The 24,387-nt window shown below is 50.3% G+C and overlaps 2 protein-coding genes across 3 annotated transcripts in view; one reads left to right on the top strand and one right to left on the bottom strand.

Annotated features, from left to right (window-relative positions):
- LOC144767334 (uncharacterized) overlaps positions 1–2,362 on the bottom strand; it is a 41,363-nt gene extending 39,001 nt beyond the window's left edge. Inside the window, exons 1-2 of the mRNA XM_078650817.1 lie at positions 914–2,362; positions 479–865 (exon numbers count right to left, since the gene is read on the bottom strand). Coding sequence (XP_078506943.1) covers positions 479–865; positions 914–2,122 — 1,596 coding nt within the window. The 5' untranslated portion in view covers positions 2,123–2,362. The remainder of the gene's footprint in view (positions 1–478; positions 866–913) is intronic.
- Positions 1–24,387, top strand: part of SEPTIN9 (septin 9) — a 992,168-nt gene that overhangs the window by 389,298 nt on the left and 578,483 nt on the right. The window lies entirely within an intron of this gene.

The raw sequence follows: 24,387 nt of genomic DNA, 5'->3' as shown, positions 1-24,387 counted from the left end.
GCCTGTTGTTTGTCAAGTGCTGCGTCTCGGTCCTGGTCATCAACAATTCCACAGAATGAGGTACATGCACTGTCAGTGGATATCCCATCACAATACTTTCACACCTTTCAATGCTGACACCTGTTGCAGCAACGGATTTGAGACATCCGGGCAACGCTGCGGCTACTGGATCTAAGGTAGCCGAGAAGTATGCAACTGGTCTACGGACTCCTCCATGATCTTGCACCAAGACTGCCAATGCACACCCCTCTCTCTCGCAGCAGAACAATGCAAATGACTTGGTGTAATCGGGCATTCCCAGAGCCAGAGCGCGACACAGGTCCTCTCTCAGCTCCAAAAAGGCCATCATACAATCTGTGTCCCATGGTACCGGATCACTCACGTCCTTGTGCGTCAGTTTCTGCAGTGGTTTCGCCTTCAGAGAGAAGTTAGCAATCCACTGTCGGCAATAGCCCACCATGCCTAAGAACATCCTGACCTCTCTTTGAGTCGAGGGCACACTCATTCTCATGATAGTCTCAATCCTGTCAGGTGACACCTTCCTCTTCCCCTTCTCTATTCTGTGACCCAGATACTGCACTTCTTGCAGGCAGTACTGTAATTTACTGGGAGATACCTTGTGTCCATTCTTCCCCAGATGGTTCAACAAGGCAATGGTATCAATCCTACAAGCATCTTCTGTGTCTGATGCAACAAGGAGGTCGTCTATGTACTGCACAAGAACGGAGTTCTGCGGTAGTACTAGACTCTCAAGATTCCTTTTCAGCAATTGATTAAAGATCGATGGGCTCTCTGTATACCCTTGGGGGATACGACACCATGTCAAAACGCGACTCTCTATTTTAAATGCGAAAAGAAATTGGCTCTCCTCGTGCAATGGGATAGAAAAGAAAGCCTGACACAAATCAATCACAGAAAACCATTCAGCTTGGAACGGTATCTGAAACAGTATCACTGACGGATTCGGTACCACTGGACAACATGGAACAACTATGTTGTTAATTTTTCGTAAGTCCTGCACAATCCTGAACTTCCCACTTGGTTTCTGCAACCCCATTATCGGAGAGTTACAGGGACTTCCCATAACCTCCTTCAGAATTCCCTGTCTAACCATGGACTCAATCACAGGTTTTATACCTTCAAGTGTTTCTGGGGTCACCTTGTATTGGGGAGTTCGAGGAAATTCAACATTCTGTCTCACCTGAATTCTAACTGGCTCTACCCCTTTGATCAGTCCAATCTCCTCTCCTGTGAAGTCCCAGACTTCTGGGGAGACCGAATCTCTCAAGTCCCACAGGAGTTCTTCCACAGTTATAGCAGGGTACAACTCAATGCACGTATGCGTATTTGCAACCTTAAAGTCAGCATCATCATCGTTAGTCTGTAATTCCACTCCCTTTGGGGTACAATAGATGGTGCAATTAAGTTTGCACAAAAGATCTCTTCCTAACAGACACACAGGACTGGAATCACACACCACGAACTGGTGTCGGTCACTAAAACTTCCAATCTTAACAGGGACTGGCTCAGTCAGGGGATTTGTCATTCTTCTGTTTGCAACTCCTACAACTTGGATGGTCTGTCCTGAAAGGGGTAAGTTGGGGACTACTGCAGACCGCACAGTGGAGCGAGAGGCACCAGTGTCAACCAGAAATGTGGTGGGATGACCATCTACATCTGCCTCTACAAAGGGTCCTCTCTGATCTACCTCCAGTACAGCTCCTAGAGTACAGCCCTCCTCCCCATCCACGTACCGTCCTGTCACTGGATCAAATTGGTAACACTTGTCCCCTTCCACTATGAAAGGCATCTGCTTATATACCTTGCTTCCTGTAGAAATCTTCGGTGCCTGGGGAACTGGAGCCCTAGGGGCTGACGTCCCCCCTTTCGTCGTCTGAGATTTGGTCACTGTCACCTTCCGTACCGGAGGGGCTTGTACTTCCTCCTCCTCCTCCTCCTCCTCCTGTACCTGATTGTCAGGGTTATGGGGACACTCGCGTCTCCAATGCCCCACCTCGTGACATTGATGGCACTTGGTCGTCTTTTTCAGGGCCTCTATATCTATCCTAGGTCTCGGACCTTCCTCTCCGTCCCTCTTCGGCCCCCCTGTTCTCCTTCCCATGGTGCAAACAAAATGGGAGTCTAGAGGGAAAGACAGAACTAGGACGCCCTCCACTCAATACGTCATCAAACAGTACAAGTCCTAGTTCTCGTGGCAATACTTGTTTATTGATCTGTAAACATCACTGGTTAAACATTAGTCACCCCAGGGAATCTCATAGTCTAGAGAATATCAAGATGTCTCAGTCTATTGCCCTTATAAAAAGCAACCTGGCTCTGATCTACACATTTAGAACAGCACATGACCAACAATCACCATGGAAGACAATAAAAAAATGTGTGAAGAGCGAGATGGCACCTCACGGGCGCACCACCAATGGGACCCCTGGCTGGTACTCACCAGGATGGCCCTGTTCTCATCATTGGTGCCATCAAGCTTTAACGAAAATGTGTCTCAAACCCAAAGTGAAAGGACAGTGAATGGTGCAGTGGACACAACTTATATGTGACAAAAACATACAACATTAAACATTTAACATACAAGATACTGTGCAACTAGGACAGTACATTTTACTTATATTCCTTTCTTTTTTGCAAACAGTAAACATATAACCATAAAAAAGGAGAATGTGAATACTACCTATCGATTCACACCCTACTTACAGCCGACATGTTTCATTGCCTTGGTTTATATCAGGCAATTTCCTCAGGGCAATTCAATTTAAATGCCACTGCCAAAGACACTGTGCTTTGAGTGCCTTTATGCAGCCTTGCCTCTCATACCAGCCAAGAGGAGTCTGAAATCAGGAAAATAGCCCCCACAGGTGAGCGTAATCCTATCTCCCTTCAGTTCAGTTACAGTGGAGAACGGACGTTTGGCGTCTACTCAGCCTTCGAGGGCTGAGTAGACGCCGAACGTCCGTTCTCCACTGTAACTGAACTGAAGGGAGATAGGATTACGCTCCTTCCCATGGTGCCATTGCCTGACTGACCCTGTCCTCCCGCTTGCATCTGTACTAACATCAGTTTGTCCTTAAGCTTCTTTGTCTTCGAGTCTATCTCGTCACTGCAATACCTCCCGTACCTCAAAATCTCATCCAGTGGTTTATTTTGCCAACAGATCAGATGTTGCTGTATCATAAGGCAAATATCAGGCCTTAGTCCTAGGACAAATTTGGATACGAACTGTCCCATATCCTTTGGGTCCATCACATCTAACCCACTGTACTGCTTAAAGATCAGCAATAACCTCTCGTAGTATTCATGCACTGTCTCTTTTGGTTCCTGTCTAGTCCGATCTATTTTCACCCAGTCTATGTCCTGTGGTGGTACCTTAGTCTTCAGCCACGTGATCGCCTGCTCATATTTTGCCATCACCCTAGGTGACGGCGCATTCATGGCAGAATCTCGTTCTGGCCCCGCGGTGGGCCATTCAACACTAACCTTGCACGCTATCCACAAGTCGCTTGGGACCACAGTGTCAAACAGTGTGTTCAAATCAGTCCACAGCACCTTTGAGATTTTAGCAAACCTCTCCACCTGTTTGTACCATTCCACTGGACTCTCTTTCAACTTTGGGAATGTGTTCGTAAAGGCAGCCAGATCTCCCCTACTCCAGGGTACGTGTACATAGCCTCCATGAGCCACCTCCCGCAAGGGGTATGCCTCTGCATGCATCAACCCTCCTCCCGGAGATGTCTCCAGAACGCTCCTTCTAACACTCTTTCTCTTTGACCACCTTTCCTCCCATTTCTCCAGAGGGGACCACGTTCGTATTCCCACAATCAGCTCCCTGATGTGAGTTTTTAATCCGATCACCCTCTTTTCTTCTAGATCTTGATCTGAATACTGCAACCGGTGGCCACTCTGCAAAGCTTTTGTTTTTGTCAAATCTACGCTGTATTTATTTGCCAATTCAGAGAGTTTCTCATGAGCAGCCCTAGCCCTCCGTGTAACATCTTTCGCTACAAACAATAGCTCATCTGGTTCGTATAGTTCGATCCTTTCTAGTGGCAGTGTACCTTCCACTATCTCCTCCACTTCTGTTTTGAGTCTCAGCACATCTATTCTTCTTGCCTTTATCGCAGCCCTTAATGTACCTTGGCTAGTAGTTCCATTAGACCCTCTCCCGCCACTGTCCTGAATTTCTCGTCTGTTTTCCTCCGGTGTGTTAGGGGGAACTCTTCTGTTCTCCCAACCTTCTCGACCCCACTCCTGTCTACTATCGCTAGCGGTGTGATGGGACGTCCCCCTATTCCCCACCCCTTCTCGTTCCCACTCCTGCCTGCTTTCACTAGGCGCACAGTGGGACACCACCCTATCTTCCCGGTTGTCAGACCCAAAGACATTCCTGGATCTATCACTCTGAGTGTCCACAACCGTTTCCCACGTTCTCAAGTCCGGCCTTAATTCCCTCATCGACTTCGGCCTTGGTCCCCTCAGATCCATCGGTCCCCTCCAACCCATCTGTCCTTCCGAGGAGTCTGCCGATGCCACCAAAGGAGTACTTCTGTCTACTGGCGTTGGCAACTGCCTCCACCCTTCTTCTGTCCCATTACTCCTGTCTTCACTGGTGCATCTCTCACTCCCCCTTTGCAACAGATTCTCAACTTTGTTCTGCTCTGGGTTGTACACTGATACTATGGGACCTATGGTAACAGGTACCGTAAGCGCATCTGGCAATTTCTGTGAGTGGACACCCTCTTCCACCCGAACCTTCTGCACTGTAAATCGCCCCACTACTCTTGTCACTGGAGAAGGTGGAGGTGCCTTTTCTCCCTTCACTGGATAAAATATATCCTCTGAGGTGCTCTTATCACTCACCATTTTGACCCCACCATCCCCATCAGAATGTTCCCCGCATTTGGCTGACATTGGCGTTCCCCCCAACTCGGGATTGTATGGAGGTGGTCTCTCTGCCAACATCCTCTCTATCAGGCCATCGTCTGTCTCGCTGTCCTCATCCTCGTCTTCTGTATTTCGTCTCTGCGCATCTAGCAACGGGTACAATCTATCCCCTTCTATAGTCTGTACCCTCCATCTCTTCTCCATGGCATCCCATCTCGCATCTTGGACCGCCTTAACTGATCGTTTCACTCTTTCTTGTCGCCTATCTCTGCCCCTGTCATGGGCTGCCCTGATCCATGCATTTAGCGCTTCAAATTGTGTTGGTCTGGGCAAAGGTCGCAACGCAGCCATAATCGCTTTCAGCTGATACAACACTTCTAGTCTAAACGTCCCGTATTTAGGGAAGGTCAATTCTTCATTTCCATCTGTCATCTTACACCAGGTATCAAGCCACAATATGGTATGTAACCCAACATTCGTAGCCATGTAATGAGCTGGAGTATCCTCGGGTGGAGCCTCCTCCCCACCCCGAGGTTCTATCTTGTTTTCGCCTTTGAAACATTTCCGCAACACCTTAAAACATTTCATGATGAAACCCCAAAATGTTTCCTTGTTCCACAGCGCTTGTTTACTTCCTGATGACAATCCACCAATCTCAGCGCGGCTTCTCGCTAACCGCCCTATCTCAGCGCGGCTCCACGCCAACCGACCAATCTGAGCGCGGCTCTTTCTGATGTCACTCGCCTCCGTTTCGCAGCAGTTCCCCTCCTCTCTCCGTACTTCTCGCGGTCTCGCATGCGTCCCAATCATACACTGAAAATGATTACTTCCGACCAAGCAACCACTTCCCTGACTGTACGGCCAGTCTAACTGTAATTGTCACCTGAACTGGCGAATGTCTGTCCACGAACGACCAGGCAATCGCCTCTCTGATAGGTTACAAACTCACGGCAACTTCCGACCAGCGTCTGTTACCCACACACTCACACATTCGTTCCCCCTATCTCCGTCCTGCGGGCGATCAATGGTACCTCATGACCCCCTTAACAATGGTCGACAATTACTTTGGGCGTTCGATACACCCGAACCACTTAACTCTCCTTGAGCTTAAGATTTGCACCGGTTGCGCGCGCTCACAACCTGTTCTCTTTCACACTACAGGCATTCAACTCCGCAAGACAATACAACACACAATAAAACATAACACCGCAATCTAGCAACGCATGACCCTTTTCATACTCACTCTCCTTGGACCTGCTGCTTTCTGCCGCACTGTCACTCTCCGTCAGTTTCCGTGGAACGCCGTCCTCCATCCGCAATTCTCTGGACACTCATCCTTGGTTTCTATGGGCCTCGGGGAAATCTCAACCTACTTCTGGATTACCCTCACTCTAGAAGGTAAACCATCCTACTCTGCTACCAACTGGAAAGGCGGGATTTCACCTCTAGAGTCTGCTTACCATTCTCCAGAATCCCGTCACAGGTCGACTAGACCTTTTTACCTGCCATAGAGTGAATTAGGCAATCTGTCATAAAAGAATAAACAATTTAGAGATCCCAATTGTTTCCCCAAGAACCACTGACCAAACTAAGTTTGCAACTCCTGATCGCCGCCTCCAGCGGCCGCTCCCCCGGCCACGCCCACTGTAACTGGCCACGCCCACCTGAGCACTTAAGGAGCTGAATACGAGCTCTACACAATTGGACCGGATCACTCCCCTGCCTTCCGCGGGAGTCATAGACCTTAACAGACCCCTAATTTTAATCTCACTCGCACTTTCTCAGCGCTTGATCGCGCTTACTTTTAACTGCTACCTACCTGCCTGCAGGGACTCTCCCTTGCCTCTGTGTCCGCCGCGCAGCCCAAGGTGACGCTGCAGCGGCCATTGCAACTCCTGATCGCCGCCTCCAGCGGCCGATCCCCCGGCCATGCCCACTGTAACTGGCCACGCCCACCTGAGCACTTAAGGAGCTGAATACGAGCTCTACACAATTGGACCGGATCACTCCCCTGCCTTCCGCGGGAGTCATAGACCTTAACAGACCCCTAATTTTAATCTCACTCGCACTTTCTCAGCGCTTGATCGCGCTTACTTTTAACTGCTACCTACCTGCCTGCAGGGACTTTCCCTTGCCTCTGTGTCCGCCGCGCAGCCCAAGGTGACGCTGCAGCGGCCATTGCAACTCCTGATCGCCGCCTCCAGCGGCCGCTCCCCCGGCCACGCCCACTGTAACGGGCCACGCCCACCTGAGCACTTAAGGAGCTGAATACGAGCTCTACACAATTGGACCGGATCACTCCCCTGCCTTCCGCGGGAGTCATAGACCTTAACAGACCCCTAATTTTAATCTCACTCGCACTTTCTCAGCGCTTGATCGCGCTTACTTTTAACTGCTACCTACCTGCCTGCAGGGACTCTCCCTTGCCTCTGTGTCCGCCGCGCAGCCCAAGGTGACGCTGCAGCGGCCATTGCAACTCCTGATCGCCGCCTCCAGCGGCCGATCCCCCGGCCACGCCCACTGTAACTGGCCACGCCCTACTGAGCACTTAAGGAGCTGAATACGAGCTCTACACAATTGGACCGGATCACTCCCCTGCCTTCCGCGGGAGTCATAGACCTTAACAGACCCCTAATTTTAATCTCACTCGCACTTTCTCAGCGCTTGATCGCGCTTACTTTTAACTGCTACCTACCTGCCTGCAGGGACTTTCCCTTGCCTCTGTGTCCGCCGCGCAGGCCAAGGTGACGCTGCAGCGGCCATTGCAACTCCTGATCGCCGCCTCCAGCGGCCGCTCCCCCGGCCACGCCCACTGTAACTGGCCACGCCCACCTGAGCACTTAAGGAGCTGAATACGAGCTCTACACAATTGGACCGGATCACTCCCCTGCCTTCCGCGGGAGTCATAGACCTTAACAGACCCCTAATTTTAATCTCACTCGCACTTTCTCAGCGCTAGATCGCGCTTACTTTTAACTGCTACCTACCTGCCTGCAGGGACTCTCCCTTGCCTCTGTGTCCGCCGCGCAGCCCAAGGTGACGCTGCAGCGGCCATTGCAACTCCTGATCGCCGCCTCCAGCGGCCGCTCCCCCGGCCACGCCCACTGTAACTGGCCACGCCCTCAAGCATCCATATAAAGCATGTGCTTTTACCGTACGCGCAGCGGACGGGCGCAGCGGGCGCGCCGTTTGCGCGCCGAAGGCGCGCCTAAGGCAAGCCCGTCTGCGCCCGTCCGCGCCCAGACGGGCCCAGGGCCCCGGAATGCTGCCCAACTAATGGCATATTCTTCCGCCGCACTTAGAAATCTCCAGCAGCCTCCCGGTGCCCTTCTATCTACAACCTGGGACCGCTTGACTTCCCTTGACATTGCGGCCGATGTAGCCTCTCCCAGACTCATCTGTGCACCTGAGCCGCTCCCTGTGCCGCCGGAAACTCGTATCCATATACTATACCTTAACACCCGGTCTCTCCCCCAACATCACACTGATATTTTTCTCCTACTGACCGCGGAAAACCCAGACATCCTGTTGCTCACCGAGACCTGGCTGTCCGACCTATCCCTCCCCGACATTCTGGCTGCCTTACCCCCCAATTATTACCTGCTGAACGCCAACCGGCCGCATGGCCGCCGTGGCGGTGGGGTTGCAGCAATTATTCGCAAAGACCTACCTTTTATCAAGTCTTCATCCCTATGTCTCCCAGATGCTGAAAATTTGGTAATTAGCCTGCCAACCGTAGCTGGGGCCCTGACCCTCATTGTTTTATATCGCCCCCCTACCCCGATGCCTTTGTTTCCTGTTACTCTTTGTGAGCAGCTCACTGCCCTCATGACCTCCTCAGCCCGCGTTGCCATATATGGCGACTTCAATTACTGGTTCAACCATGTGGATGCTGGCCCTCATGCCACCGAATTGTTTGAGGCACTTTCCAGCCTCAACCTGACGCAGCATGTCACCTCTCCCACTCACATCGGGGGTAACATCCTAGACCACATCTGGACTCAGGGCATATCACTTTTTGACCTGACTATTTCCCCTTGTGTCTGGTCTGACCATTTATTGATCGAGTCCTCCATCCTTATAACGGGCCTGGTCAGGCCTCCCTCCCGGCTTGGAGGGTCTGCTCGGAATTGGAAGTCTCTTGACTCGCCTGTCTTCCTCTCCCTACTTGCCAATACCCAGCCCTCACTCCCCGAGTCCTCAGACATCGACATCAATACCATGGATGCCAATATCTCTCACTGGTTAACGACGGCCAGCGACACTTGTGCACCTATTACTTGCTATTCCCGCACCCATCTTAATAAATCTCACAAATGGTATAATTCCATCCTAAAGCAACAACATCTGGAGCTGCGCCGATTGGAGCGCAGATGGCGGCGCCACTACCTTGCCCCCGACAGGGAAGCTTATGTGTCCGCACGCAAAGCCTACAAAGCTGCAATCATTACCACCAAAACCACTTTTATTTCCAACAGGATCTTAACAGCTCCTAACAGATCCAAGGAGATCTTTAAAGTCCTCGGCGAATTGACATTGGACGCCAGGACACTCCCGATCCCACCCCCCTCCTTGGAATCCTGCACTGCCTTAAATTTCTTCTTTATCGATAAAATCATCTCCATCAAGAACTCTATCCCCCACCCGCCCCTCCTTGCCACATCAGATCCCTCCCCTGTCAACACATCCACTTTCTCCCAGTTCCCTGTGCTCGACCCAGAATCTCTCGCTAGACTGTCTGTCCGGGTGAAATCTGGATCCCCCAGGGACTGTTGCCCTCCCTTCGTGCTTCGTGATATCTGCCATACCCTTCCCCACTGCATCCTTCCTTTACTCAACTCTTCTCTCAACTCGGGCACCGTCCCCAGGTCATTCAAAGAGGCCACATTGGTGCCTCTCTTAAAAAAGCCTGGCGCCGATCCAGCAGTCCTAGCTAATTACCGTCCCATTTCCCTTCTACCCTTCCTATCCAAAATCCTTGAGGCTCATGTCACGACTTGCCTCTCAAATTTCATCGAGGAGTCCAGGTACCTGGCACCCAACCAGGCCGGGTTTAAACCAGTTCACTCCACTGAGGCCGTGATTATCGCTGTGCTGGATAATCTCAGACGCAGCGAGGACAGAGGACAACCCCAGGCATTAGTACTACTCGATCTTTCGGCGGCTTTCGACACGGTGGACCATAACATCTTAATCCACCGTGTCGAATCCGCCGGAATCTGTGGGGCCGCTCTCTCCTGGGTCAAATCCTTTCTCGAGGAAAGGTCCCAGGCAGTCAGCTTGGGTCCTTTCTGCGCCACCAGCGTCCCCTCTTCTTGCGGAGTCCCCCAAGGATCTTCTTTGTCTCCCCTTCTTTTTAATTTGTATCTCCAACCCCTCCTTCACTCCCTGGGTAAATGGGATATCACCGTGTTTAATTACGCGGATGATTTACAGATTATTTTTCCCCTCACTTCCCCTGATGCTGCCACTAATTTCCAGGCTGTTATGACACATATTCAGCTCTGGATGAACCAAAATCAACTCAAGCTCAATCCGAGCAAGACTGAGCTCCTCCTCCCGGGGAGAAGCGCCCTCTTCTGGGGCCCTCAGTACTGGCCGATTGAGCTTGGAACACCACCTTCCCCTGCTGGATGTGTCAAGAGTCTCGGAGTCTTGATTGACTCCGGGCTCACTCTCAAGGCACAGGTGAGCGCAGTAACATCTTCCTGTATGTTCCAACTCTACAGGATACGGAAAGTCGCTCACCTCCTTTCACCTGAAGCCTTGCTGCAAGTCCTAATAGCCCTGGTGATGTCCAGGTTGGCCTTCTCAAATTCCATCTACTACGGTCTCCCTAAAACTTTATTGTCAAGGTTGCAGATCGTCCAAAATCAGGCCGCTCGGCTGATCTTTAAAATCCCCAAATGGCAGTCTGCTCAACCTCTTTTACGCCACCTTCATTGGTTACCAGTGAACGAAAGAATTACTTTTAAGGTTCACTGTTTGGTGTTTAAAGCTCTCACTGGTTCTGCCCCCGTGTTTCTCAAGTCTCTCATCACCCCTTATTGTCCCCCTCGTACCTTGAGGTCTACTCATCTTTTGCTCCTTGCCGTTCCCCGTTTCAAACTCTCCAGATCGGGCGGCCGCAGCTTCTCCTGCCTAGCCCCCAAGCTATGGAACTCTCTCCCTCTCGCACTTAAGTCATCTTGTTCCCTTCTCTCTTTCAGGAAATCCCTAAAAACTATACTTTTCCCCCATTAACTCCCCTCCCTCCCTGATCTTCCCCCTCTTTTTCAGTCCAATCAGCGCCAGGAAACCTTTGGTGACAGAGCGCTCAAGAAATGTGTTATAACATAACATAACATAACATAACAAATAACTGCAGGTACAAACACCTCAGCAAGAGGTTCAAAAGGTAAACAGGCACTAATACAAACATAATCCTACGGAAAAGTCTCAGGCGACTGATGAACAATACCAGGATCAATTCCAGAACCATCAGACTGAACAAAATAGCTATAACCTGGGTTCTGGTACTCATCGGAATAATAGACATAAATCCAGGTTAATCTGTCCCTACACTACTCTAAGTGACATCCCTACTCAACAATAGCCCAACCTAGCCAAAGGTGTCAGCTGTGGTGACTTCAAAGAAGTTCACTCACTTCTCTCCAAGACTAGAGAATCCTCAGTCATAGCTAAGCTCTTTACCAAGACCAACCACTCTCTCTGACTCCTCAGCCCATCTGCTCTGCCTCTACCCTCGGGGCACTGTCCCCAATACGAAACCCCACAATGTGAACGACACACCTTCAGGTACGCCCTCTCCAAGGTGTCGACTACATGGAGTTTTCCACTTTGGCCTTCTTCCATCCTTGTCCGTTAAACGTCCTTAAGTCTCAGACTCTCTGTCGCTTCCAGTTGTATCTTCTAATTCCTGGTCTACTCCTCCATGTCTGGGTCTAGCATTTCTAACTCTCATACACAATGGGCCCTTCTACTCTACAATCTACTGGATGATGCACCTGCAAAAGAATATACGCAAATAGCTCACAGTCTAATAATGTTGCAACATTTTCTAAAGCCTCTTTCATAAGCATTTCTACCGTTTATATGTAAAGAAAACATTTTCATACAGACCTGCCATAGAGCACTCTCTAGCTCTCTATTACAGCAGTTTTATTCTAGTGGAAAGATAATAAAAGAACAATGTATTTCTTCTGTTTCCCACTCGGCCTACAAAAGAACCCGGGCATACTAGAAAGGTATGGTAAAATATAGGCCTTTCTCTCGAATCTGGAAAAGATCAAATGATCCCAGATAAAGGTAAAACCAATAAAAATGAAACATAAAAACGAGCAGAGTACATGCCAAAGAATGCTTACTTCGGCTTCACTCTAAATATATCTGGAAACATGAAATAGGCTGCCATAGAACTACAGATAAAAGCAAACACCTTATCCATCTCTCCAGAAAGGTCACTCGCCAAATACAACCCCAATAAAAGTAGGTATTTGACGGTATATTTCATACCATATGGAAGCATGTTTCTGGACCAGCAATTACCCCAGGCTGCCCAGAAAAGGAAAAAACACATGTAGGAATCTTTCACCTCAAATGCAGCAAAAGCATATTAGTTATGTTGGAAACTGCTGAACAGTGACTCAGGACTCAACTTGGAACACCCCCTTTGTTGTTGAGCATCCAGAAACCAACACTCATATCTTGGCTCTAAGTACATGTATTACAACATATTACACTTCCAGGAAGTCAATGAACAAAAATAGAAACCACATAAAGCCATTCTGTAGTCTGCAGTCCAAATCCACTGGCTATGAGAACACCAGCAACCATGTCCATAAAAACACTACCCCAGCTCGAGCGGAGGCCAACCTCAAAAGACAAGCTGTGGAAATTCAATACATCCCCCACTGGAGACCTTGAACACAGCTATGTACGAGAACCAAGCCAGGCTGCTACCGATCCCTGCACAGAACTACAGCCCAGCAAACAGCACCCCCTCTATCAGGAACACAGCGCGGATAGGCGCTGAACATGGAACATATTTAGCAACCACGAACGCGAGCTTGATAAAGGTTTGCAATTTGCACAGACCGAAGTCTAAATCTTGAGAGGACAGATCCAGGGTGACGGTGAAGAAGAAAACATTAGAATGATTTGATTTTAATGCCTCGCTGTTCCTGCCTCAGAGGTGCAAAGGATACTCTGCAATCCGCGTGCTGAAGCCGCGTGCTAAAGCCTTGAAATGTGGGCTCTTTGGTTTGCAATCATATATACATGAACTGAGTCAACTTCCTAGCACTACACCAGGCACTTCTTGCATCTTGTAGGGTCCACGTACAGTTGTCATACATTAGACTTCATGTGTTGCTGAATCTGAGATTGAAAGTTTGGCTTTCAAAGCCTTGTTGACTTCTGCATAGTTCGATGAAGAGGTTAATTCCTAATTCGTTGGAGGTGATGTGAAAGGGCGCACACATACACATGTATGCACACACCTATGCATGCACACACACACACTCTAAATAAGAACTATAAGTGGGTTATAGTTGGAAATAAATAGTATACTAAGGATGTGAAAAGGATTGTGGTAATCTCAAGTCTCTAGTGCAAACCATTCTTGAGATAACTCAAGACGTAACTTTTCGGTAAAGCTCTATGCTGCAGTTCATGGACTGGCTCAAGGTATTTTTTTTCCAAGGCTTTTTGTAAAGGAATAGTACTCAGAGAAAACAATGAGCAGTGTAAACTGTGAGAGTTTAACACTACAGATGGGTTCAGGTCTGGCTGCCCGTAGAGGTAAAAAATATTTAACAATAATATCTCTGGAGGTGCCCTGTGGTAATGTAGGAAGAAAAATATTTTTTCAAGGTCATATGGTACACCCGGAGGACAAATGAGCCTGTCCAAAACTTTTAACTTCTTTCTTGGTTATTCTAGAAACCAAGTCAAACTTTGAATCAAGTTAAGTCAATGTTAACTGTAGTTGGAGAAAAGCCCACTTGTCCTATTCCCTAATGGTTGTGGCCAAAGGTGTATTGTTCCCTTAGCCTCCTACTACCTCACAACTGGTTTCTAGAGTCAGCGTAGGATTCCGCAGCTGATATTTTGAGTTCTGCTAGTCGAAAAAGTCCAGTTTGTCTAACTTAATAGGATAGATAGTAAAACTTAAGCCGGCTGCTGTAGCTTTAGAACTGATGGTCACGGTTGAGGATGTGCTGCAGCGGCACTAGGCGGTCCCCCTCCAAGGTGCAGGAGCTCATGGAGTGTTTAAAATTAATATATATGATCCCACAGATGGGAACCTCATGACGGTCCATGGCACTGGGCTCATTGTATTTCCTTTTGTTGATGAGGGTAGGAGGTGAACCTCCTCTAACCCCTAAGGCCAAAACCTGTAGTTCCTACCAAGATTAGTTAAGAGGACGTCTGTGGCTTACGTTCATGAGTTCAGGATCCACAGAGCAGGGTCAGTCTGTCGCCGGACCACTGGACTGCCTGGTAGGTCAAGGGGATTCTTATAAAGGCACCTGGAAATGTGTGCAGTACGGGTGGAGATCCCTGCACTGACTATGCAGCGGAGAAGCCAGCCTGTGCAAGGAGTGGAAAGGGTGCCTCCTTATTGCACGGCTGTGCGCTTGCCATGTAGGATCACAGCCCCTAGGGGCCGCTCGACTGCTCTTTCTGGTTGCTGCTTCCTCTCCCCAGTATCTCGAATGAGGTGTCTCAGGAGAGCGTTAACATGTTCTGTGTGACGCATTGCCCTGTAGGCTGACTGGCGGAGCCCTCCGAGGCAGCACTAGCAGCCCCCAAGCAGACAGGCAGCAGTAGCAGTTCTGTGTAGCTTTTCAAGTTGCTGGAATAAAGCTTCATCTTGTGTCATCGGTTTGTAGAAGTTGGGACAGTATTCTAATGCTAATACCAAAGAATATATTGTTAGGGGACACTTTTGGGGTCTGCCTTGTCCCCACAATAAATAAGGGGTGCACCTGGGAACACTGAATTATATTTCCAGGTGGTCCCTTAGATTAGGGCGACACATGTACACAAAAAATAGGAGAGAGATCAGAGAACTTGGAAAAAAAAGGCAGGATGAGAGATTTTAAACAACAAACCACAAAATGTGGACATCACTGGTTCCCCTGTGGTGCCTTTCCTAACCTAAGACTGATTATTTCATCGGTAATGTGCAGATCCTGAATTCCGCTTCTTCAGAGGGGATGTACGTCAGTACAACACGAGCTTTTAGATCGCGGTGCTTTACAACGCTGCCATTACAACGCAAGTCGTTACAACGACTTGCGTTGGGGTGCGCGGATTGAGGATTATTATAATTTTATATTCCAACACCAGCCCACGTAACAGTAGGGAAGGTGTTGGAATATAAAATTACAATATTCCTTATGCAACAGCGCCATCCAGCGCAAGTCGTAGTAACGACTTGCGTTGTAATCGCATCGTTGTAAAGGTAGTGCGGTGTAAACACCGCGTTGTAAACGATGTTTCCCTTCAGAGGTGCTCTGGGACCTGGAGGTTCATCAAAATTTACACTCCAATATATCTATGTGATCCCAGTGGCTGATTCAGGTCAAGTGATGGCCAGTGACTGGAGGCCTCTGCTGGTCATGTACTCCATGCAGATGTGGTCAGTAGTAAGGGCTCCCATAACTCTCTCAATGACCTTCCATTCCAAATGCAGCCACCTCACTGCGACAGGTCTACTATTGCTGGTGCGGCAACCACCTTCATGTAATGTAAACGCGGCAGAAAACTCAGAGACAGCTGTGAAGAATCTGCTGGGTGGAGTTGAAGAAGCTGTACCTTGCAGCTCTTGAGACACACTGTTATATTATATCTCTGTAGCAGTGCTTAATTGTTAACAAGATAACATTGTCAGGAAGCCACTGCCTCTGCACAACCCATTGCCCCTACCAGCGCTGCCAGTGACATTACCAACATAATTACAAATCAACACACACCTACAAGTGTTACAATTCAGACTATTCAAGGCCTCCAAAGCTATAGGATAGCTTGGATGGCAGGAAGGAGTCATTTTAGATGTATTTTCAATTAATAAACAACTGTTGTTATGCTGCTCTCTAAATTACACAAAGAGCGCCACCTTGTAGCAGACTGTTATAAGTGCTGGTGTTGCCAATTAAATACCAGTGCTGAGCACTGGAAATCATCGGCTCAAATTAAGCACTGCAAGTCGGGCCCAAGTTCACTTTCTTGCCCTTCCACTATTCTCTCTGCAGCAGCACAGCGAGGGCAACTAAGGGTAGGACAATGGATCAGACTCTAATATCATATGTGCCAAAGGGTATGTTCTATCACTTTTGTTACCACAGTTTTTTGGGTGAATCGATATTCATGCCCATGCCAAGTTTCAATGAATTCCACCTTGTTAGAAAGGCGACCCCGGGGGAGGCAGAAGATGTCTGACTGACCACCCCTAGGTCCACCCCTCCGTCGAGAAGTAGCCGAGCGTTATCGAGAGGCCTCCTGGGAGAGGGCCCTCTCCTAGGATCGTACAGCAGAGTAACCACAACACTACAAACGGACACCACACCAGAGGTTAAGTTCTTAGGCTTTATCAAGAATAAAGGTTGCTGGGTCTCAGCGGTATATACAGGCAGATCGAGGGATCTGTAGAGTCTCGTAAAAGGGACAGGGTAGCGGGACAGTCTCGGTAGGGATACAGGAAGGGATACCCTGCGCACAGCTCTCAATCCTCGAGCCGGGGGTTCCTAGAGGTCGAGCCGTGGCAGCGCCAGCAGGCTCTCAAGACGGGTCAGCCGCGGCAGCGCCAGCAGGCTCTCAAGATGGTTCCGCCGCGGCAGCGCCAGCAGGCTCTCAAGATGGTTCAGCCGCGGCAGCGCCAGCAGGCCCTCAAGATGGTTCAGCCGCGGCAGCGCCAGCAGGCTCTCAAGATGGTTCAGCCGCGGCAGCGCCAGCAGGCTCTCAAGATGGTGCAGCAAAGGTGGGCCGCGGCAGCGCCAGCAGGCTTTCAAGATGGGTCAGCAAAGGTGGGCCGCGGCAGCGCCAGCAGGCTCCCAGGGTCTCTTCAGGTTACAGGCAAGGAGTTCTTCTGGTGTCGGCCGTGACAGCGTCAGCAGGGCTTCCAGTCCAGGATACAACTGCCGTCCTACTCCGGGGCTGGCCCAGATATAGGACTGGAGTCCTTTGATGTCCGGACCCTCGCGCCTGGGGGCCAGAGGGGCCGGGAAGATGGTGTCCAGACACCCAGCAGGGGGGTGGAGCCAGCGCCCAGGGATGCCGGGGGCGATCGATACCAGGCGTCCGGGGACGGTTGGAGGCCCATCGAAACTCCCCTTCCTCCGGGATCTGTCGAGTGGCCACTCGACCACCTGGGTAGATCTTGGCGCCTCGATGTCGGGGCTTCGCTGGGGCCTGGGCCGGGGTCGAGGCCATGTGTTCGTGACGTGGTGGTCCCAAGATGGAGTCGGGCGAGGCCTCGTGCTCAGGACGTGATGGGCCCATGATGGAGTCAGGCCGGTGTGGTGGCCCGTGGTGGTAACCGGACCGGTAGTGTTGGGGCGTGCAGGATCGGGCGGAAGGGGCCGCCCGGGGCTCTGTGGAGGGCCGATGTCGTCCGGGGCCCGCCACGCGGGAGGGGTAGGACCACGCCACGAGGCCGGGTCCAACACACCTCCATGCTCTACTCTGGTTGTGACCATCCACTGCTGTCAGTGGTTTTAATGCCTTACCTATAAACAGTTAGCTGTTCGATGTCAAGACTATTGTGGACAATACAATCCTTACCTCCTTGCCAATCCTTGGCTTTCATCAGTTTGCTTCTTATCTGATGGCTTTCCTTCCTCTTCGTGTGTTTGCTCCTCCTGTGGAGTATAGCTTTCTTACCATCCTTTTGTTTGGGTGACTTGTATCTTCCACTGCTCACATTCAGGTAACTACTTTTACACCCCCCATGGAAGTGCATATGCTTCCTTGCTCTCTCCCACCTGCAAATACCCGCCCTTGTGCTCTCTGTATTGCTCCCTCTTCTCTTCCCCCCAGTTAGTCCACTGCATCTTCCATAACCGCATGATTTTTTTTGTTTATTTAATTTTTGTGTTCCTTCCCCCACTTCAAGCTCCTCTGTTGCTTCCATGCCCTCTCCCCTATGTTCTCACCTCCTTGTTGACATCCTATTCCTCCTATCAAGGTCTTTAAAAAAAAAATTTTAAACACCAGTATGCTGACATTTGATGCCAGGCAGCCTAGCTTTCAAAATGCGATTTCGCATATGTTCAAATGATTTTTGTATATTTATTATCTCAAAATTGGAGTCCGCTGTCTTAGAGTAGTAAAAAAAAAAGTGGAAGTGTCATGCCATATGTGCATACATGCATGGCGACGCAATCGCATGCATATGTCCTCACACGGGCCACCACAGCATCCTGTGCATAAACCATCAAGGTCTTTTTCCTATTATTTGTATTTTTTGAGAATGCTGCGAACCATCAGGAAGCATGTATTTATGCTGATACCACACAGCATCATAAAACATCATTGGCAAAGCCAAATAAATCTGCATTGGAAGCCAAAAGGCAAGACCTGTGGCATTTTCCAATGCTTGGTGTCAGTGCTGGGCCATTGATCAAGATGCCAAACCTTGCGAGGGTTACTTACTTTTATTTTCTGTATTTGGTGGACCGCCGACCTCGCTACAGGAGCAGCAGGGCGCTTTTCGGAGAAGCCTTTTATTGTAGCTGATGAATTCCTAATCCAAGCAGCAGATAATATAAGAGACAAGCCTCTGTACACTATGAGTGTACAGTATGGACACATTGACAACGTCAGGCTCGAGATGGACTGATTTGCACAGAATCCCGCGATTTGCTGTCAAGTGTCCAAGTGAATTCGGATTGGGTCCTGGGCATCCTGGGCCTCATTTATGAGGCCTTGCGTCAGTTTTGCGCTTCTGATGCGTCACATTGTGTGACGCATCGGCGGCATAAAACATGCCTCCTGTTGCGCACTATTTACAAAGTGACGCTTGTAAACCCCTGTGCTACATTATACCTGTGTCAGCTATAATGTATGCAGGGGAGGGGGGACGTTGCCCCGCAAAAAGCCTCGTAGAAGTGACGCAGTGAAATTATGAGATTGAACGGTGTCACTTCTAGGACGCCCTTGCGTCAAAATCTTGCGCCTGCCTCACAGCAGGCGTAAGACTGACGCAGGCCCTTTCACATGGGGCTTACCCCATGTGAAAGGACGCATTGCTGGGGTTGCATCACTTTTGTGACACACTCCAGCAATGCATCACTTTTGCACTTACAGATGCGTCAGAAAAACTGACGTTACGTCAGAAATTCTGACGTATCTGTAACTCCTTGCGACATGATGCGTCATACATTAAATATGACGCATCAGGTATGTCTCAAAGAGTGCGCACTGAGAAGTGACGCATCGCTGCTTTCACGCAGTAATGCGTCGTTTCTCATAAATGATGCCCCCTGAATCTAAAGTGACGCAGTTAGGCTCGAGGCCACATCTTCTCACCGTGCATGAGCGGAGAAGGGACATACGAGGCTGAATCTGAGATTGCACAATGCTGTGCGCGAGGGGTGGAGCCGGTATGTCGTGTCCACACCCAGCCGCATGTTTGTTATTAACAGAAGAGACTGCAGCTTGCAACGAAAACAAAATCAACCATCAAATCCACGCCGATCCCCACCCCATCCCCAACAAGAAAATTCATATGACAGAGGCGCCTCTCTCCTCCGGCCCCCTTTCAGTCTGTTGGCAAAGTAACGATTAGGATACAAGGCAGGGGCAACTACCACCCCCCCACCCCCCAACCCTTACCCCCTTCTCCCACACGAGCACAGTCCGTAGAAACCTCTGTGCTTTTTAGCGCATTGTAATTGAACTTGTAAATTGTATTTAGAAAGCGCTTACTACTAGTGGTTAATTTGCACATGAAAGTGTGGGGGGCTCTAGGAGGCAGCTTGCACCAGCCAATTTCTCCTGCTAGCACCGCCTAAAACAGAACCAACTACTACCATGAAGGTTGGGAGAGGGTGTGGCGTAATGCCCGACTTTGGAGCTGGGGAACCAAGTTGGAGCCTCGGCGCAGAGTGCGGAAGTTCGCGTGAAATGTTTTTCTTTTGAACGACAGTTGTCACTCACTGTCACTGGGGCAGTTTGACATTCACCATTTGCTGAGTTTTGTTTGTCTCCGAGCATTTCACCCGGTCACACTGATCAGAAGCAAAGCGAATCAACGCCTATTATTGTTAGACCTCCTTGAGAGATGTCTACCTTAGACTGACAAAGATATATTAAAGATGGCTGTAGGCAGTGCTTTAAATGGGCCAGTACTGAGTACCTGAAGTTTATTATTTTGAGAGAGAGAGTACCAGCACTTACTTCCCAAGAGAAATGTAATACTTTAAATTAGAGAGTACCGGCACTTCTCAGAAGCAAGCAGGGTCTCTGGTACAAAGTACCCGCACTTCGGTTTCCATTTCAAGCACTGACAGTAGGTCAGGTGATGATCAGTATACATTTCGGAGCTTCTGCTTTGAAGGTAGAGATGGGGTGTCAGGCAGACTATCTGCCTTCTCACAGCTTCGGATTCTGCCGGCGTGGCTCTGTGCCGTCGTCACCTGACACAAGACGGCAGGGGGCAGCGTTGCATGCATTTCACTGTGAAGAATGTCGCTTCTGTCATCCCTCACAGGGGGTGGTCGTCGCATTATTCGGGCACGTCACATAATACACTTTCGAGAAGCACTGACTTGCCAGGAAGACGTCTACCACCGCCTTACTGACTCTGCCCAAGTCCAACTGACCTTTCAGAATTCAGACGCACTCAGTCCGGCCTGTGATCGACTCTGCCCCGGCTCTGCCAGCTTGTGAGATGCACTGCAATACGGTTCTTTTATAGGTATATGGTATAAGGTCTTTCACATAGCCAAATGTCTTTTAGATTTAATCCAATTCAATTCAGTTATCAAATATTAATTTTATTTAACTACAAGTTTATTAAACAGCGAACTCATATAATCCTTTACCCGTTTACGGTAAACATGGCATGCAAGCCACAATAATGTATATCTTACTATTTAGTGGAACGATTGCCATTTCACACGGCTTCCAGGCGCCTCTCTGTGGATGTGTCATGGATGTGTGTGCACCTACCTGCAAGCCCCCTTCCTCTCGTCCTTGCTTGTGTATCATGCGTCAGGGACAGGGGGGTGTCTGCACTGACAGTTGGGTTCAGAGCCTACCCTTAAGCTGCTGACTGGGATCCATAAGCTTTATCACAAACAAAGACCCCTCCACCCCCCTCATATGTTGGGGGTCCGAAGTGGGGTCCCTGTTGCTGTCCGGGCGGTGAATGGCTGCATTAGCCAATGCTTTATGTGTGCAGGTAGTGGGCAACGGAAACCATTAGGGGCCTGCCTTTACTTTTCATCATCAGACTCACCCAGAGCCAAGGAGGAAATAAAGGAAGAAAATGGAGAAAAGGAGGAGGGAGAGAAAGATAGACCCGTGACACCGAGAGAAGCAGGGGTGAACAAGAACCTGCAAGAGTCAGATAAAGAGGCAGGAAGTGTCTGGCGGTGGATTGAAGAGGCGTGAGGTGGAGTCAAGATGAGGCAGGCATGATATTTTATCCAATCTGTGGCGGAGGCGCGGGGGGGGGGGGGGTGGTAGGAGGAGTTTCGGGGGGCTCTCTTAAGAAGAGCATGGGGTCACCCACTCATCTTTGTACTAAGGAAGCGCTGCACAGAAGCGCGCGCGGGAGTTCAGTGGTCGTTTCCTCACGCCCCTCTCTCTGGTGTCTCTGATGCACAAGGGTTAGCTATAATAATTACAGTAGTTGCACCGGGGGCTAGGGGGTCGGGAGGGGGGGCAATTGTACCCCAACTAGAGCTGATAGAAGGGGCCCATTTTCCTATCTTGTGTTTTGGTCATGGCACCCTGGCTACGCCTCTGTGGATGAAAACTACTTATCGTGCAACATAGGCTGCGTCTAGCGATAGCTCTGCTGTCTGGGGCCTGCGCATTCAAGATGAGGGCAGTGGGGGATAGTCTGCTGCGTGACCCTGTCAGCTCGGGATAGCGCTGTGGTCAGACCCCGGAGCCTCTAGGATAGAGTGCAGTGTCGACAGGTGGATATAGCGTCTTCATTCGTGCTCCTAAAACAGGACCCACATTTCACCCACACGTGGAGAAGGGTGGTTCTATCTCGGTGTTTCAGCTGACTACAAGATGATTGTGCCAACTAACACCAAGCACTTTCCACACAGGGGGTGATGCCTTTGTGAGACAAGCTGAGAATGAGAAACAAAATGTTACAATGCATGGCATTTTTAAAACGCCGCTCGCGCTCCCTCAGCAGCTGTACAACGATGCGCACAATTGGTTTCACTGCAATGCAGATAATGGGGCTGTTGGACTTCAGTGGAACACGCCCTGCGCCATCTTTCCATTTTGCTTCAAGTAACTCCGGACCATCGGGCACCTGTGTAGGGGTCTGAGTAACAGGCGCACTCCGCATGCGCTGCAGTGGGTGAGAGGCCTTCTTTGAGCTGTGCTCGCGCACTCAGCAGGAGCTGCAGTAGGTGAGACTACAAAAGGGGGTGGTGATGGACGGAGCATCTGAACCAATCAAACACTCACACCCAGTCAAAAGATCTGGGTTTGACCCATCACCGTTCTTTAGCCCACTCTGCCACCCCAGTTCAGACATGGCTATATGCAAATCAGTCTGACCCTGTGCCTCATGGGAACAGTCCAGCCCGAGCTGCCAAACCATGCCTTCCCTGGACCGGAAACAAGCTTCCGAGGACCGGTTTCTGGCATTACAGCCGTCTTCAGCCCGGGCTGGACTGTTCCCATGAGGCACAGGGTCAGACTGATTTGCATATAGCCATGTCTGAACTGGGGTGGCAGAGTGGGCTAAAGAATGGTGATGGATTAAACCCAGATCTTTTGACTGGGTGTGAGTGTTTGATTGGTTCAGATGCTCCGTCCATCACCACCCCCTTTTGTACCGCAGTAGGTGAGAGGCCTATCTTGGTTCTGGCGCACTCAGCTTGAGCTGCAGTGGGTGAGAGGCCTTTCTTTGGGCTGGGTTGGCGCACTCAGCTCGAGTTGCAGTCTGCGAGAAGCCTCTCTTTGGGCTTTTCCGGCGCACTCATGAGCTGCAGTGGGTGAGAGGTCTATCTTTGGGCTGTACTGGCGCACTCTGCATGCGCTGCAGTGGGTGAGAGGCCTCTTTTTTGTGCTTTACCGGTGCATTCATGAACTGCAGTGGGTGAGAGGCCTACTTTTGGGCTGTGCCGGCGCACTCCGCATGCGCTGCGGTGGGTGAGAGGCCTATCTTTGGGCTGTACCGGCGCACTCAGCACTCAGGCAGTGGGTGAGAGGCCTCTCAGCTGTGCTGGGTGGAAGGTCGCGCTGTCTGTATACACCGTAGTGAGAGCTGAGAGGAGTCCTCGTTGATGCTGGAGCCCATGGGGCCTGCGAGTGAAACACAGATCACTGTATGAACTTCAGTCAGTGTTGGTGTACAGCGCCCAGTACAGTGCCTGAAAGTCCTCCATGTGCTTCAGTTAAAGCATCGTTTATTGCCAGCGTGCTTCTAAGTCATTTGTATGAGGCGCAGCCTGTAGGTGGCGATTGGTACAAAGTGGAAGGCTCTTCTCTTTATGGTCAGCAGTGGTCTCACAGTGAAAGGCCAGTCTCTGTACGGGCAGCAGTCAAAGATCAGTGAAAGGCTTATCTCTTTATGGTAAGCAGTGGTCACCGTGTGAAAGGCCCATCTATCTATGGCGAGCAGTGTGTGCTAAAAGACAAGCCAGTCTCTGCGTGGGCAGCAGTGGCTGTAATGTTGTTAATGGACAGTGCCCAGTGACCACACTGGTCAGGCACTAGGACCAGCCCGAGGGAAGGCCGAGGGCGGGAGGAAAGGGAGGAGCTGGGGGAAGAAAGGGCAGTTCACTACTGACCACCATGCCTGTACGACCTGAATAAAGAAGCTCCTTACAGAAACAGTTGTCCGCGTGGTCACTGAGTCTCTAACGACTCTACAACTGGCGACGAAGGTAAACGCAGCCTGCGCCTGTGGACCCCTGCAGCGGCAGTGCCCTGCAGTGAAAAGCCTACCGAGTGCCCACCTCGGCGGCAACAGCGGACTGGAAGCGCCAACCGAGTGCCCACCTCGGCGGCGAAATTGGACCAAAGAAGCGCCCACCGAGTACCCACCTCGGCGGCGGAAGGCCCACCGAGTGCCCACCTCGGCGGCACAGAGACCCAGAAGAGCGCCTACCGAGTGCCCACCTCGGCGGCGGAAGGCCCACCGAGTGCCCACCTCGGCGGCACAGAGACCCAGAAGAGCGCCTACCGAGTGCCCACCTCGGCGGCGGAAGGCCCACCGAGTGCCCACCTCGGCGGCACAGAGACCCAGAAGTGCGCCTACAGAGTGCCCAC

Source organism: Lissotriton helveticus, chromosome 7, assembly GCF_964261635.1.
Source record: "Lissotriton helveticus chromosome 7, aLisHel1.1, whole genome shotgun sequence".
Taxonomy (NCBI): Eukaryota; Metazoa; Chordata; class Amphibia; order Caudata; family Salamandridae; genus Lissotriton; species Lissotriton helveticus.
This window is presented reverse-complemented; position numbering and strand designations above follow the sequence as displayed.